This window comes from Rhinatrema bivittatum, chromosome 2 (assembly GCF_901001135.1).
Source record: "Rhinatrema bivittatum chromosome 2, aRhiBiv1.1, whole genome shotgun sequence".
Classification (NCBI taxonomy): domain Eukaryota; kingdom Metazoa; phylum Chordata; class Amphibia; order Gymnophiona; family Rhinatrematidae; genus Rhinatrema; species Rhinatrema bivittatum.
The window spans coordinates 614,566,003-614,584,895 of NC_042616.1; the positions used below are offsets into that span (position 1 = coordinate 614,566,003).

The 18,893-nt window shown below is 45.2% G+C and overlaps 1 protein-coding gene across 1 annotated transcript in view; it reads left to right on the top strand.

Moving 5' to 3' along the window:
- The window catches only part of LOC115085314 (desmoglein-1-gamma-like), a 136,860-nt gene that overhangs the window by 28,930 nt on the left and 89,037 nt on the right, over positions 1 to 18,893 (top strand). Inside the window, exons 3-4 of the mRNA XM_029591173.1 lie at positions 1,816 to 1,965; positions 15,255 to 15,388. Coding sequence (XP_029447033.1) covers positions 15,344 to 15,388 — 45 coding nt within the window. The 5' untranslated portion in view covers positions 1,816 to 1,965; positions 15,255 to 15,343. The remainder of the gene's footprint in view (positions 1 to 1,815; positions 1,966 to 15,254; positions 15,389 to 18,893) is intronic.

Below are 18,893 nucleotides of genomic sequence, written 5' to 3' on the forward strand. Positions count from 1 at the left end.
TGGTCGGGCAAGCTGGAATCTAGGATCACCCCTGTAGAAATGACACAGGACTGAAAGGCAGGACTAGAGATGGTATTTTGCCTAACCACCCCCCTTTCCCTTGGGTAGAGCCCGCAGATTCTGGGGGCCAGTAGGATTTTGTTTTGGAGCACATCATGGTGATACCAGCACAGTCTGGGAGCTGGAAACAAACACAGGCTGGGAGCTGGAAACAAACACAGGCTGGGGGCACCAACTGGAGACAGGGACCTGGATAGAGCTGGAGACAAGAAGGGACTGGATGGCAGATTGGAGGCGGCGGCAAAGCAAGTTGTCCTGTAGGCAAGGCAAGCAGGACTGAAATGGATGCAGGCAGGGACTGAACTAGACAGGATAGAGCAGGACAGGACAAAACAAGCAATGGACTGGGCAAGGACAGGCAGGATAAGACAAGAACTGAATTAGATGACAGAAATAGACAAGGACAGGGCTAGAACAGGCAACAATAAACAAGAAGGCCTAAACAGAACATAGAGCTGGGCTGGGCAAATCTAGAAGGTCCAAAGGCTGCAAGTCAGGTCAGGGAGGCCCAGGAGGCCATAGAGCAAGGCAAGAGGCCAAGGTAAGCTACAAGGCAAGACAGGAGGCCAAGATAGGACACACGGCAAAGTAGGTAGGTAGGCCACAAGGAAGGAAAGCAAGGTAAGGGAGCATAGATGGCCAGGTTAAGGAGCCAAGGTGACTTGATGAAGAGGCCCTGAGGGAATGGACAGGCTGGAATAAGTAGGGCTGGAGAAGCTGTCACATGGGATCAGTAAGGAGGTGGCTTGAGCAGCTATGAGCAAGGCTTGCTGATGACTTCTGCTGGCAGGGGGTGAGGGGGATTCAAACTGTGACAAAAAGAGACAAAAAAAGGAGAAAGAACTAGAACAAAAAAGTAAAGAATAAACAAGAGAGAAAAAAAACAAATGGAGCAGAGACAAGACGAGAGAATGAGAAAAAGAGACACATTGAGCCAGAAAAGCAAGCCAGATGCATCAAACATTGGGCACTAGGGATATGCATTTTGTATTATTTATTTATAAATTTTAAAATTTTTACAAAGAGTACACTTTGCATAGAAACATAAGAGCAATAAACATTATACATTATTAAAGTTCAAAAAAGAAACTTTGCAGTGTTAATCAGATCACAAAAAGGAACTAACAGAGGGGGCTGGGAAAAAAGAGAAAAAAGATAAGGAAATTCATTCAGGAAACCACATTTTCATGACACAAAATCTGCAGTCAAACTATAATCGTTCTAATTTACTGACAATACTTTGGCCATAGAAGATTTCCTAGAATTTATAAACACTTGCAATTGTTCAGGAGCAACAAATATGAAACTATCATTTCACAGCTTAATAAAGTATTTACAAGGATATCTTAATATGAAGCTTGCTCCTAATTCAAGAACCTCCTGACGTAGAGCTAGAAAGGCCCTCTTTCTCTCTTGAGTAACTCGAGAGAGATCAGGGAAAGGGATATGCATTTGTTAAAAATTAATAAGGAATCTGAATCAAAAGAGCCTGTAAAAATGGTGCTAGCAGTAATTTTGTCATGGGTTTGACAATTGCTTGGTTTTGATTGTTAATATTACTACCCTTAGCATAAGGCTTGGGGGTAACCTGCACGGAGCGGCAGTTACCACCATAAGAAACTTGCTGGGCAGACTGGATGGACCATTTGGTCTTTTTCTGCCGTCATTACTATGTTACTATGTAGTTTTTGGGTCATCAAAAATAGAAATAAATGGCTAATGCCCCCCCAAAATAACAAAATGTTTTGCTTGCAGATCTCATTGAAATCTGTGAGACAAGCCAAAACTACAAGGAATTTTCTTCTCAAGGCAAATCAGTAGCTAGCGATGTCACAGTGAACCCGGACTGACATGAACTGAGGCAGAAAGGAACAAGCAAGAAGAAACAGGACATCTGTAGTCAAGGTAAAGAATTCTTTTAACCAACCTATCCTAATTGTATCTGCACAGCAACTTCCTATTTCTTTTTTTCTTTTTTTTTTTTTACAACTTGAAAGTGAAAGAAGATTTGCCAATCACCACTTTATTTCACTTCTGTGCTGAAAAGGACAGAGGAAGGTTGTGTTGCTGAAGCTTTCTCTGAGCCAAAGAAAAATGTCAAGAACATTCAGAAAAGGAAGCCAGGAGAACTTCAAAGTTAGATAGGCTCAGGCTCTGCTGTTTCAAATTGTTACACACTGTGTTATTGTGTGTAAAAAAAATGTCCTGTTATTCAGTGTTACAGAGTTAAACTGTGCTGTATTATTGAAAAAGCAGGAGGAAGTGTCCGATCTCTGCGTGCTGTCACTGCAGTTGTACTTTTCACTGCACTGTAAAGAAGGGATAGCACACACTCTATAGTTCAGTCTTGCAGCAGTTATCAGTGTAGCACTCTGAACTATAGAGTGCTACACTGCTTGTGTGTAGCACTCTATAGTTGTGGGTGTGTGAGAGAGAGAGAGAAAGAGGGGTGGGGGGAGAGAGAGAGTACTGAGTAAGAACAGAATAGCAGTCTTACATACTGTAAAACTTAAAACCTTTTTTTCTAGGCACTCCTATTGACTGCGTGACTGTGTCAAATTGAATTCCATCAATCCACAGGGATTAAGAGATTGATACCGCCAACCAAGGTAAAGGCAGAGAAAAGCTTTGCCTCCTTTTGGAAAATCAACTATTAGGGCAAACCCATGCACTTCCAGTAGCATTAACATTTCTTTTCATTTATTATATATATATATATATATATATATATATATACTGCACATACCAAACTTACAAAGCCGATTAAGGAAGTTCACAACAAAAAAAAAAACATATAAAATACATAAAAACTGTATAAAACTCCCCAACATTGAGAAGACCAGTACTTACCCACACACGCTAAAGAGATTTTTCTTTTTTTAACTGGGAGAAACTACAGGCACAGGTAGGGACAAGCAAGAAGAATGTGAAGCTGGAAGAGCTTGTGCCTCCTGCCCCCACTGTTAGCAGGGTTCGTAAAGTGGAGGGTTGGAGAAGGCAGAATCAGTGGAGGGTGGCATTGGCAGTGGAAGAGCAAGGGAAAGGGCAATAGGATCAGAGCTGCCAGAAGCAGAACAGTGTTCCTCCCTGATTCCTCCTAAGCTGTGCCTGCAGCAGTCCCTGGGAGAAACTACTGATTCAGATGAATCATGTGAGTTTCTCAGACTCAGAGGATATAGGACTTCTAGTAGCTCAGGAGAGTTTGGGGTCAAGTTACTAGCATGCTAACCTCTAGTGAGCAGCCATAGGAGGCAGAAAGTGATACAGCTGGGGTATAAAGCTGCCCCCCAGGAAGAGGAGGTAGTGGAGAATATGAGAAATGGCCCTAATATTTTCCCTTCCAGTCCGTCTTCAATCCCAAACCAACAGCAACACCACTTAAGGATCCAGAGAGAGGAGGTTTTAGGAGGGAAACTGCAGGCTCAGCCCAGCAGGGCCAAGCCTATGTAACTAGAGTGGGAGGGAGGAGGGATGCTCTGTTTGGGCCAGTAGGCCCACAATCTTGTTGTGGTTGAGAACATAGCTGGGCTGGGGAGCCCCCACAGGAACAATCCAGGGCTACAGGGCAAGGCAGAACTAAGCTAGGGAATCTTCGGCCTATACCAGCCACCTCCCTTGCAGGTTGAGCCCTTGGGTTCTGGTGGTGGGCAGGGGCTCGGACTGAGGCTAGTGCTGGACTGGAGATTGGAGCTGAGGCAAAGCTGGAACCTAAGGCAGGCTTGGAACTGAAGTTTTGAACTGGATGCAGGGAAGTATGGCACACTGAAACAGGCTGGAATACTGGAACAGCCTGGGCCCTAGCTCACTGGAGTTGGCTGGGACTCTGGAGTAGGCTGGGACTCTGGAACCTGGAACATTAGAGTAGGCTGGGATACTGGAACAGCCTGGAACCTAGAACACTGGAGTAGGCTGGGACCCTGAGCAGGACAGGACAGACAAGACAAAAACTAGACCAGACAGGTAACACAAAAGGCTAACAGTAAGTATGTAAGACTGCTATTCTGTTCTTACTCAGTACACTCTCTCCCCCCCCCCCCCCCCCTCTCTCACACATACACACACTGAGCAAGACACAAGCAGAAGGCTTAGGGTGGCCACTAAGCAAGGCAAAAGCAGAAGACCTAAGGAGGCAATGAGCAAAGGAGAGCATGAGGCTTGGGAAAACGACAGAGCCAAAACTAGAACAAAAGTCTTGAAAAGCCACAAAGCAAACTTGGAACAGAAGATTTAGGAAAGCCATAGAGCAAACTTGGAACAGAAGGTTTAGGAAAGCCACAGAGCAAAATTAGAGGAAAGGGCTTAGGAAAGCCACAAAGCATTCAGAGATGTGGGGCCAAGCAGGAAGCCAAGTAGACTCGTTGAGAAGGCCCTGAGCATAACTAGAGTTAAGGTTAAATAGTCATGGGATCACAGTGACTATGAGTGGAGAGAGGGTAAGAGCAGCTCCCCGAGGGCCTCTGGTGGTTGGGAGGCTGCATAACAGGCAGAAGCACAATAAATCTTTAATTTTTTTCCCTAGCATCTCGCCACTTAACTGGATATATTCTCTTGAATATAGCCAGTTAAATCTAACATTATCCTGGAACAGATTCCTGGATAACTATAGACCTGCTCTCAGGCACATCTAGAATTAGCCTAATAATTTATCTGGCTAGCTCCAAATATCAGATTTAGCTAGAGAAGTTATTCAGCTAACTCAACCCTGCTCTGGAGTGCCCCCAACATACCCCTTGCTTACTAGGCAAAAACTTTCTCTTTCCCTCCCTACTCCTTGCCATTACACCCGCACTTAGGAAAGCAGAACAAGCTATGGTGCTATAAATCCCTACACAGAAACCAGTTAGCAGAATGGCTCATTTTGGTTACACATGCTGAACACAGAGAATAAAGTGTCCAAAAAAAGTATAAAGCAAACAATAAAATTAAGAAATATAAAATATCATATTAGTAAAACCATACCAATAAAAAGAATAAATATTTCTAAACAAAAGATGAATATAATGACATCCAATAATTAAAAACTCATACTCAAATTTTAAAACATTTTCCAAACTCCAATAAAATATTTCAAACAGACACATCAAATACTCAATAATAATTAAAACTAATAAGGATTAAATAAATCTCTCACACTTTTATAACTGGGTACTTTTGATTTCCAGTCACTCAGATTCTCATGGACAAGTGGAGTGGGAAGGGGATGCACAAACTTTCTCCTTTCCATCCTACTTGCTCTCTCATACACATACCTACCTGCTCTCTCTCCCATATTCTCTTCTTTCACACACATGCTCTTATTCTCCCACATGTTTTCATCCACAAACACACACTCACCTGTTCTTCTCTCCCACATACTCACCCATGCTCTATCCCTCCTACATGCTCTCACACACATGCTCTCAAACTCCCACATGTTCTCACTCACTCACACATACACATGCTCTATCTCTCCCACATCCTCTCACACAAGCACACCATGCTTCCTCTCTCTCCCCCACATGTTCTCCATACACACACACATGCTCTCTTCCATATGCTTTCACAGATTCACTCAACATAAATCTGGTTGACTTTCTCTAACCCTTCCACAATTGTAAACAATGTTCAAACATTCAAAATTATTGTTGGAGAAAAAAGAGTAGTCCATGACAGGCCTCATTTGAATCTATTTGATAGGGGAGGAAGGGGAAGCATTGTAATTATTTGCATAGACCTAAAAAAATGTTGCATCAGAACTGCTGAGAAGTAATGCGGTTGACTTCCCACTGAGAGAGGGGAAGGTAAAATACACAGATACTCAGAAAAGCTATTTTGGAGTAAGCTACCAGAGATAAGAGATAGTGGCAATCAGCAAATGTGGTACAAAGCCCTGAGAAGCCACAGTGAATGCAATTTTAAAGCCATTTATATGAATAAAGGTAAATTACCTGCATAATCAATGTGTTTTGATTAGGAAAGGAAAATTAATAATGTATAGATTGCATTTTCAAATCTACATACATAGTCTTCCAGCAAAATTCTACCCACACAAAAAGTAGGTGCAAGTGACTGAAGGTTCTGAATATGTACATCCTGGAAGAGAGGAAGTGCAGGGAAGATATGATACAGACCTTCAGATACCTGAAAGATTTTAATGATGCACAAACTTCAAACCTTTTTGTTGCAAAGAAATCAGTAGAACTAGGGGTCACAAAATGAAACTCCAGAACCAACATTAGAAAATATTTCTTCACAGAGAAAGTGGTAGATGCCTGGAATGCCCTTCTGGAGGAGGTGGTGAAGACAAAAACAGTCACAGAATTCAGTTGCATGGCATAAACACCATGGATTCCTAAAGGATAGAGAATGGAAAAGAAGAAAAGGGTGCACAGGAATAACTTGCTTGTTAGGCGATTACTATCTTTAACCAATAAGCCTTGATATTTTTGATGCAACTGCAACATTGCTCTCCACTTCAATGGCAGGGGGAAAGGGGATTTGGATTCAGGCAATAACCAATGAGGGCCCCAATGTTTATGGTCCCAAACTTAGTTAGCCAAGCATTTTGAATATAGACCTCTTAAATACCTAAATAATACAATATAATTATGACAAAGACCAAAATGGTTCATTCAGTCTCTCCAGTTCATTTATCTCTTTTTTTTTTTTTTTTTTTTTTTTTTTTTTTAAATCTCTTATATTCTGCTACTTCCAAGTATCATTCCTGAGTGGATTATTAGAATACATTTATAAAACACATTTTCTTTACAAAACACCATTCAATAAAATAAAACAGTTAAATAATAAAACAACACATCTGTGTAAAACCTAACTGAGCAAATTATGTTATCTTACCCATATGCTTCAGTAAAAAGCAGGGCTTTAATGCCCGTTCTAAAAAACATCATCTCCTGCAACTCTCGCATTCTTTCTGGTAATTCATTCTATGCTTTAGGGCAGACCTACAAATGCAGACCAGCCTCCTTCACCATAAGCAAATCCACTTTAATGTCCTCCCAAATGCGCTTAACCAAGTTATTTTGGGTCTACTTTGGATAAGGCAGCATTAATCAGTCATTGATTGAGGCAACCTGGAGGTATCCCACTGGGGCAATTCCTACTGGACCCACTGGGGCAGATTTTCAAAGGGTTACATGCATAACTTACACGCATAGCCCGAGAAAGTGCCCCTGCGCATGCTGAGCCTATTTTGCATTGGCTCGGTGACGCGCGCAAGCCCTGGGATGCGCGTATGTCCCAAGGCTTTGAAAAAGGGGCGGAAAGGGGACGAGGGTGTGGGCGGGGCACCGGTCCAGGGGCGGTCTGGGGGCAGTCCGGGGGCATAGCCAGAGGGCTCCGAAGGCCCTCTAGGCTGGGGGATCGCGTGCCACAACCTACACCTGCCTGGAGGCAGGCACAACTTATCTAACAAAGGTAAGGTGGGGGATAGATAGGGCTGGGGGGCGGGTTAGGTAGGGGAAGGAAGGGGAAGGTGGGGGGGGGGCGGAAGGAAAGTTCCCTCCGAGGCCGCTCCAATTTCGGAGTGGCCTCGAGGGGAATTGGGAAAACCATCAGGGCTCCCCTAGGGCTCTGCGCACGCAAGGTGCACAAGTGGGCACCTCCTTGCACGCGCTGACCCCAGATTTTAAAGCATGTATGCGGCTGCATGCACATGTTATAAAATCGGGCATAGATTTGTGCTCGCTGGGTTGCATGCACAAATCTACGTCCGCGCTATTTTCGAAAATCTGGCCCACTGTCTCACTCCGGTTCGGCCAAAGGAACTCTTAGGCCAGGTGACCCTGATCCAGACACCCAGCCTACCGGGCACTTACTCTGACTTCCAGGATCTCTTCTTCAAAAGGCATGCAAAGACATTACCTCCACACCAAATTTATGATAGTCTTATGGACCTGCTTTTTGGTAAATTGCCATCCAGAGGACAAGTTTATCTGCTGTTGGCATCTGAAATGGAAGTCATGTCTAAGTATATTCAAGAAAATTTCAACAGTAGATTTATCCACCCCTCCTCATCCCCAGGCGAGGTTGGATTTTATTTTCATTAGCAAAAAGGACGGGTCCCTGTGTCCTTGTATAGACTACCATGGCCTCAAAGCCAATGCTAGGAAAACTACTTCCCACTCCCCTTGATTCCAGTACTCTTTGACCTCCTGCGGGGCACACAAGTCTTTATCAAATTGGATCTCGGGAGAACTTACAATCTGATCCAGATTCAAGAAGGGGACTAGTGAAAGACTGCATTTAATACCCGCGATGGTCATTAGGAATACCTGATGATGCCTTTCAGCTTGGCTAACACCGCCATGGTATTCCAATCAACGGTCAATGAAATCTTCAGGGTCATTCTCTACTCCCACATGGTTGTATACTTGGACATCTTCACTTTCTCCAAGTCACTTTCCACTCACTGTAACCATGTCAAGCAAGTTCTGCAGAGACTGTGTAATCACCACCTCCAGAAAAATGTGAGTTTGAGAAAGAGGAGCTCCCCTTTTTGGGGTATATTATCTCTTCCAAGAGTCTCAAGATGGACCCCACCAAGGTAAAAATCATTCTGAAGTGGCCCCATCCCTTTGGTCTCAAGGCCTTGTAATGTTTTCTGGGAATCGCCAACTATTACAGGCAATTTATTCCCAACTACTCCTCCTTGGTAGCCCCTTTGACCACCTTAACAAGGAAAGGATCTGACATCAAGAATTGCCCAAAGAAGTCACTTGAGATTTTGAGCAACTTAGGATGGAATTCAGATGAGGTCCATGCCTTCATCATCCTTATCCAACCTGATCTTTCATTCTAGCGGTAGATGCATCCACCCTCAGGGTAGGAGCTGTCCTTTTACAGCATAACAAGAACGATGTTCTCGTGACTTGCTCTTACAAAACTATATCATAGGAGAATGAGGCCTGTTGGCAGTTAAGCTAGCCCTTGAGGAATAGTGGTACTGTTATGACCGTCGGCCGCGGGCGGCCGCATCTGACCCAACTTACATCCTGCCATGCCTGGCCCTCCTCTCCAGGGGAACTCGTGGCTCTGGCCAGCCATTGCCGCACTGTTCCTGGCCTTCCTTGCTCCACATGGCGGCTGGGACGCCGCCGTCCCATGCTCCAACTCCAGGCCTTCCTAGGCATGCGCCACTTGTTCCCTATTTAAAGGGACAATGGCGGGAATCACTGGGACATCCCTGACTGATGAAATCATTACCTTGGGATATTTAAGAACCTCCTTTGGCCTATGCAAACTGACTTGGCAACGAGTTCCTTCGCGTCACTGGTGCTTGTTCCTTTCTCTCCAGACCCGTGGATCCTGCCTTGGATTGCCACCTGCTGCTCTGGACTCTGGTTCGGGTATCCGCACCTCGGAAGTCTGCTTGCGCTTCCCTCGGGAGACCTGGTCTCCAGGCTTCCCCACTCCTCGGGGTAGCTCCTGTGCTCCTCAGCAAACATCCTACCATCTCGCTTCTCTGCTCCTTGGGGTAGCCTTAGCACTGCCTATCAGAGATCCCATCTCTATGCTTCCCCACTCCTCGGGGCAGTCTCTACCCTACCACACCGGAGACTTTGACTCTACACTTCCTCGCTCCTCAGGGCAGTCTCACGGCTTTATACACCAGTGGCTTTTCTCTACGCTTCCCTGCTCCTCGGGGCACCCTACGTCACTACATCAGAGACTTGACTGTGCTTCCCCGCTCCTCGGGGCAGCCCCTACATCATCATACCAGAGACTTTGTTGCTATGCTGTCCTGCCCCTCAGGACAGTCTCTGCATCACTCCTCCAGAAGATCCTGTCTCCGCGCTCCCCGCTCCTCAGGGCCTGCCTAGCGCACCTCTGCCTTGGAGGTTCCTTCTCTGGTACATCATATCTACAGACTTGCCTAAGTACTGTGACCCCTCTGAACTGTGCCTCTTCATCTCGCTCCTCGGGGCACCTCACAGTATATCTCAGTGCAGGTACCTGCGATCACGTGGCAGTGATGCAGGTCATTCTTACTCTACTGAACTACAGTCATGTCCCCTGCTGCAGCTGACCTCACCTCCCGACAGTGAGGACCTGTGGGGCTCCTCCCCTCAGGTAGCATCAACCTCCACCTCGAGCCAAGGGTTAACGAAACCCACGAATCCTAACAGATACCTTTTGGAAGGTGTCCAGCACCCTGTTACCATCTACACAGATCATAAAACCTTGAGCAACTTGTGCAAGCCCAGAGACTGAATCACAGAGAAGCCCACTGGTCTCTGCTTTTCAATTGATTTGATTTCGAGTTGCTAAACCGTCCCACTGACAAGAACTGATGGGCTGAGGCACTTTCCCAGTCATTCGACACAGAAGGGATACCAGAACCCTTACAACCTATTATTGACCCGGCTGTTGTGGTCCCGGTCGCGATCGGGGCCTTACCTTCTCTTCTCCTCTGGTCCCGGCGGCGCAAACATCGACAGCGTCCCCGCGGAGGCTGCCACGGGAATGCCCTTCCTCTAGGCGCGCACGCGGGAGGGGCACTGAAATAGCCCGCTTCCCGCTGTGCGACGCTCCGCCCTTTCTGCTGACGTCAGATGCCGGGGGGGATTTAACCCCGGTGTCTGCATTCACTCAGGGCCTTGCAACCGGGTCCCTCCTTGGTCCCTGGTTGCTCCTGGCCCTGAGGTGTGCCTGCTTCAGAGTCTGCCTTCCAGCTACAGAGTCTGCCTACCTGCTTCAGAGTCTCCCTGCTTGCCTGCCTCCATACCTGCCTGCTACGTTGCCCGCTTGCTCCAGTGGTCGGGCCCCTACGGGCTCCTCCCAGGGAGGCTCCGGTCTTTGCCACACTTCCTGCCTGGTTCCAGCTCTGGTCTCTGCCACAGTCCCTGCCTGGATCCAGCTCCGAGCCTTGCCACAGTTCCTGCCTGGTTCCAGTTCCGAGTCTTGCCACAGTTCCAGCCTGGTCCCAGTCCCAAGTCTTGCCACAGTTCCTGTCCAGTTCAAGCTCCAGCCTGCTTCAGTTCCTGCCTGAGTCCGGATCCCTGCCTGCCTGCTCCAGTTCCAGCTTCCGTGATCTCCTAAGTCCCAGCGGCTGGGCTCCTCCCGGGGGAGTACCGGCTTCCAGGGTGAAGCCCACCTCCAGCTCCTGCCTGGTATCTGCCTCCTGACCTGTTAATCACTAGAGACTATAGTACACCTCTCCCCAGTCTCTCACAGGTCAGCCCAAGGGTCCACTAAACAGCTCATTTCACATCATATTGCAAGGCCATGGACTCGGCGGATGTGTCGGGCCTTCGGGCAATCCCAGGAATGGTCCAACGCCTGCAGCAATTACAGCAATGCTTTGATGGGTTGGCAGCTATGGTGGAAAACTAGCAGTCTGCCTAGATAAGATATCCACGAATCCTCTGTCCACCGAAGGGTTGGCTCCTGAGGAACAAGCTATCTCGACAACACAGTTACCTGCACCGTCCCATTACGCTGGAGATGCGAAGACCTGCCGTGGGTTCTTGAACCAGTGTTTCCTACGGTTCACTCTGTTGCCCCGGCAGTTCCCCATCAACTCAGTGAAGGTGGCCTACATTCTTTCCCTGCTTGATGGAAAAGCCCTATTGTGGGCCTCCCCACTTTGGGAACATCACGATCCTTCGCTCGAGGATTTCCAGCAGTTCATCTCGAGCTTCCAGCAGGCGTTCGATGAGCCGGCTCGTTTGACTACTGCTATGACAGAACTGCTCCAGTTACGCCAGGGTGGCCGCTCCCTGGCAGACTATGCTATGGATTTCCGTACTCTTGCCCAGGAGGTCGGTTGGCACGACAGCAGCCTAAAGGCCATTTTTCTAGAAGGACTATCCGGGCGTATCAAGAATGAGATTGCTGCCCGTGACCTTCCGGAGGACCACAATGCGCTGATACACATGGCCGGCCGCATCGAGCGTCACCTCCAGCAGAGGGCTAGAGAGCAACGACCTGTCCGAAGTAATCCTCCATTGGTCTCCACATACTCCGAGTCATCGTCCTCTCCTACGGTTGAGTGTCTGGAGGTTGCCTCTGCAGAACCTACGGTTGGGACGTTCCCCACTCTCCACAGGAGAGACAACATTGCCGCACACAGAGCTTGGGCCTCTATTGTGGCCAGCAAGGTCATTTCCTGGCCAACTGTCGGGAGCGTTTGGAGAGACACCAGAGCCTGGGAGGTCGGGAGGAGCTTCTCCTAGGTTGTGCCTCAGTCCCTCAATGCACCATACCCATTACGCTGGATTTCCCGGGAGGGTCTCTGGAAACCCTCGCCTTTCTGAACTCCGGAGCAGGGGATAACTTTATTCGACAGGAGCTCATCTCCCAGTTGCAGATTCCCACGCAGGAGCGTGAGACCCTGCTGCGAATTACCTCTGTTCAAGGTACGCTCCTCCAGTACACATCAAGATGTCCACGGACACCCATTACTGTCCGTACCGGGACGATCCACTCGGAGGAGGATTGCCCTTCTTGGTCTTGGAGAAGGTTGTCCACCCCATGGTGCTAGGGTTGCCATGGCTCCAAAAAGCATTTCACCCACGATCCAATGGGATACCCTGCGAATCACCCAGTGGAGTCCATCTTGCCACTCCAATTGCTTGAAGGTGCCCAAGGATCTGCTTCCGTGTCTTGTTCCATTTCCAAACTGGTTCCGGCTTCAGAGCCTTGCCATGATCCCAGTCTGGTCTCTGCTTCTGTCACCATGGAGAAAGAACTATCACGACAATCTTCCCAGGTTCACCCAGGTAAAACCGGGCCTCCCGGGAGGGGGCGTAAGAGGGGAGGTACTGTTGTGGTCCCGGTCGTGACCGGGGCTTTACCTTCTCTTCTCCCCCGGTCCCGGCGGCGCAAACATCGACGGCACTCCGCGGAGGCCGCCATGGGAATGCCCTTCCTCTAGGCGCGCGCGCGTGTGCACGGGAGGGGCACTGAAATAGCCCACTTCCCGCCACGCGACGCTCCGCCATTTCTGCTGACATCAGACGCCGGGGGGGGGATTTAACCCCGGTGTCTGCACTCACTCAGGGCCTTGCAACCGTGTCCCTCCTTGGTCCCTAGTTGCTCCTGGCCCTGAGGTGTGCCTGCTTCAGAGTCTGCATTCCAGCTACAGAGTCTGCCTGCCTGCTTCAGAGTCTCCCTGCTTGCCTGCCTCCGTACCTGCCTGCTTGCCTGCTACGTTGCCCGCTTGCTCCAGTGGACGGGCCCCTTCGGGCTCCTCCCGGGGGGGGGTTCGGTCTTTGCCACAGTTCCTGCCTGGTTCCAGCTCCGGTCTCTGCCACAGTCCCTGCCTGGTTCCAGCTCCGGTCTCTGCCACAGTCCCTGCCTGGTTCCAGCTCCGAGCCTTGCCACAGTTCCTGCCTGGCTCCAGTTCTGAGCCTTGCCACAGTTCCTGCCTGGTTCCAGTTCCGAGTCTTGCTTCAATTCCTGCCTGGTTCCAGTTCCAAGTCTTGCCACAGTTCCTGTCCGGTTCCAGCTCCAGCCTGCTTCAGTTCCTGCCTGAGTCCGGATCCCTGCCTGCCTGCTCCAGTTCCAGCTTCCGTGATCTCCTAAGTCCCAGTGGCTGGGCTCCTACGTGCTCCTCCCGGGGGAGTACCGGCTTCCAGGGTGAAGCCCATCTCCAGCTCCTGCCTGGTATCTGCCTCCCAACCTGTCAGTCACTAGAGACTATAGTACACCTCTCCCCAGTCTCTCACAGGTCAGCCCAAGGGTCCACTAAACAGCTCATTTCTCAACACCGGCTAAGTTTGTAGTGGGAGCCATCCTCAATGTCCCTCCTGCTAAGAAGGTGGTTCCCTGGTGCCTACAGCATAAGGATCTCGAATGGGCTCTTGACTCCTGCCTGACTCCTGCCTGTCTGGACATCCCAACTTCACCCATATTCTGAAATTTATCATGTGTAATTACTGGTGGCCTCATTTGAAGACTGATGTACAGCATTATGTGAGCTCCTGCTCCACATGCACCATGCAGATGACTGACTGTGCACAGCTATGTGGGCTGAGGTGGTTGATATGAAGGCATCGAAAGATGCGAAATCATTGCCAGTATTGGAACTGTGGCAAGCACTTGATTATAACAGGCACAGGTCATTTTTAACATAAGTAAATAATTTTTGAGATATGAGTAATTGGAATTAATTTATAGTAATAATGGTTGTGTGGGAACAATAAAAAGCTTACAGATATAGGAACAGGAAATAGTATATGATGCAACCTCAGGTGCTTGGCTTTATGATATTGATTAAGACCATTGTGAGCAAGAGCCAGTAGATTAAAAAAATCTAATCAAGTACAATTAAATCTGATACCATTTCCTGAGTAATATATTTTTGGATTTTCCTCGTGTATACATATTTTTGACACTTTTGACAAGGTGAGTTGCTCACTATTTGTTAGGAATCTATGGTATGTGACCGTAATCCAGATTGATTTTATTTTCAGTGGAGTCTTGTCTTCCTGAATGAATCCAAAGTCCTTTTTAAAGACACCTAATGCAGATGAAAGTCAAAGACCTTTCCAGCTTCATACAAGTTACAAACTCTTTAAATAAATATGATTTGAGCAACATGAGAGGGATCTGCTTTCATGACCATAAACTCTAGCTGTAATCTTCTTCTTTCCATGCGAGTGAAGTTTGTTGGATCACAATAGCAGATTGCAATAATATGAACTCAATCATTTGAGGATAGAGAATGACAAAGCTCCCAATCATTTGAGAACTTTAGAACATGTTTACAATAATTTATTGAGCCATTATCATGATCAGCAATCAAGATAATTACCAAAGATTGCAATTATTTTGCCCATCTCAATTTAAAACAAAAAGGTATGTATCTCATTTTTTTTCTCTTTTAACACTAGCAGTGATTTAAAAATGTACTGTTCCTACCATAGGTAACAACACTATAATTATTTCTCGTGCTGTGAGTAATTTATGTGGTACCTTCCCAGTAAGACTTGTCTTCAGTCTGCAAAATCTTCTCTTTGGAATCCACGGAAAGGTTTCATTGCAATAACAATCAAGGTGTGTCTCCAAGCTTTTACCTGGGAGCAAAAATGATGCTGTCAGGTGTTTCAAGTGAGTCCAGCCCAAGATATCTGGGTGGGGAGTTGGACTCTGTTATTCAGCATCTTCAATGCATCCCTCAGAGTAAGGGAGGCACCTCTACAGCCTGGGTGTTGGAACATCTAAGTAGTGTCTTTTTTTTTTTTTTCTCTCAGACATCATAATAGTCGAGAAAGGGAATAGGACTACCTGCAACAGTGGGACTTTCATCCGAGAGAACAGAAAAGAGAGAGAGAGAGAGACAATGAACTGTCTCCCTTACCGAACGCTGACTTTGTTCGTCTTGGTGGTAAGTGTGGACTTAATGTCTTTCTTTTCCAGCTGAAATTCAAAAGAAATGCTTCCATTCATTGCTGAGAAAATAATTCTGAGCATGTAACTTTTGTGTTAAGGATGTGCCAAGGGTTACGTTTCACGGGTCTTTTTAAAACTAGTCTCAGCATGGTATTCATTTCAGAAATCTTTTTGAATCTTAGTGAATCTTTAAAACCGACTTGTTTCAAGACATTTTGCAGGCTGAGGTATCTGTCAGCTGAGACGGCTTAAAAAGCCAAGCCTTATTTGTGCTTGTACTTTGTCATGTCTACATTCCAAAACAAGGAAAAGAAAGCATTTAATCTAAAAAAAACTTGAGGCAATAATTAGATGATCACAATTCATAGCTCTTTAATGTATAGTTTATCTTCTCTGAGAACGTTGTGGACAGTTAACTAGAAAATACAGCAGCTTTGGTGTAAAGTTTAGAAAGTAGTACTGTAGTCTTGTTGCAAGTTGTATTGTGAGATTTTCTCTCAGAGATTGTTTCTTATGCTGAGAATGAAATGAGGAGACAGGCAGGTTTTCTATTGTATCATCCTAAAGAGAAAAACTTTACTGCGGGGAGAAAGGGGGGGGGGAGGGCGGAGATTGTACAAAATCACAATGTTTCATTGATCCATTAAATATTACATTCCTAAAATCTGATGCGTCCTTCAAATTTGTCTGAAATTATTTGTCTTTCTGTTTCCAACATTCTGAACTACTATAAGAACCTAAAAGAATGAAATGCACTGTATATGTTCAACCAATGGCCAATTTTGTTTTTGTTGTACACACTACAAACACGCCACAATACCTCCAGTGCTGTTTTTTTTTTTATAATGTCCGTATAAACAGCTCACCCTCTGAGAACAAGCACCCTGGCATGCTGAAGGATATGGTTTGTGTTGGCAGTAACCTGTTGCTCAGACCACTGTTTCTTGTTCAGTAAGTTAGAACTAATCAAAATACCCAGCTGCCAAGGAAACGCCTTCAGTCTTGGCAATAGCTGGCAAAAGGCTGATGGAAATTAGTTGCTACTTGCTTGCTGCAATAGATGTGCTTCTCTCTCAGCTCTGAAATTATTGTAGTGTGTGTCGCAACACCATGGGCCTTTTCTTCTTCAGTATCACTTAAGAATAGCTACACCCATTCTTATGTATGCCTTTGGTATGCATTGAGCTTTGTAAAGTGCATGGCAATAATAATATTCTATGCATTTGTGTTGTATGTGTTGGAGCTAAATTTTATGTGGCACATAAAAATGTCACATCAAACCCAGCTACTCCTCTAAGAGCAAGTGTACATTGGTTTTCTAGGAGGTACTCTTGCATAAAATGCGGCTTTTTTTTTTTTCTTTGCTTTTTTTTTTGCTGTTACAGTAGTAAACTCCCTTCCCTAAACAAAACAACCATTAGGGCTCAATGTCAGCATTGTACTTCTAAGATCTAGCAAAACCATGAATTTGAGGTTGAAAGTTATTTTGCAATCCACGCGTGCACCGAGCCGTGTAAAGTAAATTTGAGGTTTCAGGCAGGTACCCACAGTATAACCTGCAATCAAAGGCTAGATAACCGTCACAGTACACCATGAGATCATAAACCGGCATGAGGGGATACATGTCTCTACAGAAGCACATGACAGAACATTTCCTGCTGGAATGTAGAGGGATTATTTCACAGTCCTCCCACTCCACTTCTTATACATTTAAGCCCTGTAACTAAGCACTGCAGCTGAAAAGAGGATTTAATAAGTGTACAAATCATGTGATGCAGTTCAAAAGGATTTCATGCCCTTTCAATTTAGTGATAGGGTCTGATGCACCAGACTTTAGCATCTGATAACCGCTTGCAATGATAGAAGTCCTGATCCATAGAGCATACAATAGAAGTAACCACCTGATAATGCCAGCTGGCCAGGGAACTAATGCTGTTAGAAAATGCATTTTCATTTCAATTAGTAGGAATGCATTTGATTGTATTTCTATTTTTTAAACCACTGTATAGGTAATGCATTTTGGCTGTACTTTTATCATTAGTAAATACCCACTGAATCTGGCAGCTATTTAGCAAGCCAACCAAATACCAGGAGAGAGGAGACAGACTATAATCTATGACTCCACAAAACGTTTTCACATAATCCTTAATCTCACCAAATGACAATATCATAGATCTTAAGCTCTGTTGAACTTTAATCTGCAGCCTCTCGCCACGCAATGGGCCGCAGGCTGTATTCAGCCTTTAGAGCATTTTTCTTTTAATCATTTATTGTCATTTGTATCTACACACTATTACTTTATTAATTTTAAAAATTTAATCAAATCTATACTATTATATTCAACGTGTCTTATACTTTTTTACCAAAAATAAAAAGAATACTTAGCCAGCAAATCTTGTTATATCATCCAGCTATGTTGTTTTTAGATGCTCCCAACATGAATCATGTTTCAACTGAATCTCAGTCTTCTTCAGGGGAATTATTTTACTTTCATCTAGGCCAAAATGTTCTGTTAATCCCGGACACACATTCAACGTCTCTAAAAGGATTCAAACATGGCGCCTCAGCGTGCAGAAGTTTAGTTTTCAAAGAGGAATTAGTACATTTGAAAAGGGATAATTTGTTTGTTTGTAAGTTACTCATTTTAGAGTCAATTGTGGAAAAAAATCATAGTGAATGCTATTTTATATTTCACAGACATGGACCTAGGGAACTGCAGCATTAGTCATAAGTACCTGAACCAGACTATGCAGTAATTAAACATTTGTAATATTATTGGAATGTCTATTGTAGCTTTTTTGTTTGCAAGTTGGGCAATTTCTTCTTCTACTTTCAGATAGGCCCTTAGACATGCAGAACTGCAACAAACCATGCATAAAAAAAGGAGTGTGTTGGAGGTCTTTCTGCACAATCCGGACTTACTTCCTTACACTCAACAGTTTGGTTGCAAATTCTGAACAAAATGTGCAGTGGAAGGAAATGTCCATATTTACCTTTTCTGCCTTTCTGCCTTTGCCAATTGAAAGGGCTTTTAAAATTTAGCAAAGTCTCATATAGAAATAACATTTCTAATATAAATAACATATTAAGGTAATAAAAAAAACCAAAAAGCAAAATAAGCACAAAATGATGTATAAAATTAATTTAAAAATTTAAAAACACAAAACACTGAATTTAAAAATTATTTTAAAAAATACTATAGTGCTTATCAGGGAGAATTTCCGCAATGTGCAAAAAAAAAAATTGTTTGAAATAATTCTAGGGTACAAAATTGTTAACAATCTGCCATTTTAGAATCAGATTGCATAGAAGGAAAGGCATGCAGAAACCTTTCTGAAAGCCTGAAATTGATTTTAGGAGGCTTTGCAAACTTTTACAATTAGTAATTTTCCTTATACAGTTGACATTACCTGTGGCTTGCCTCATAAAGAACTCAACCTGTAGAATTCTGAAAACAGGTCCTAGAATATTTTCTGCTTGGATTATGAATCTATTGGCAT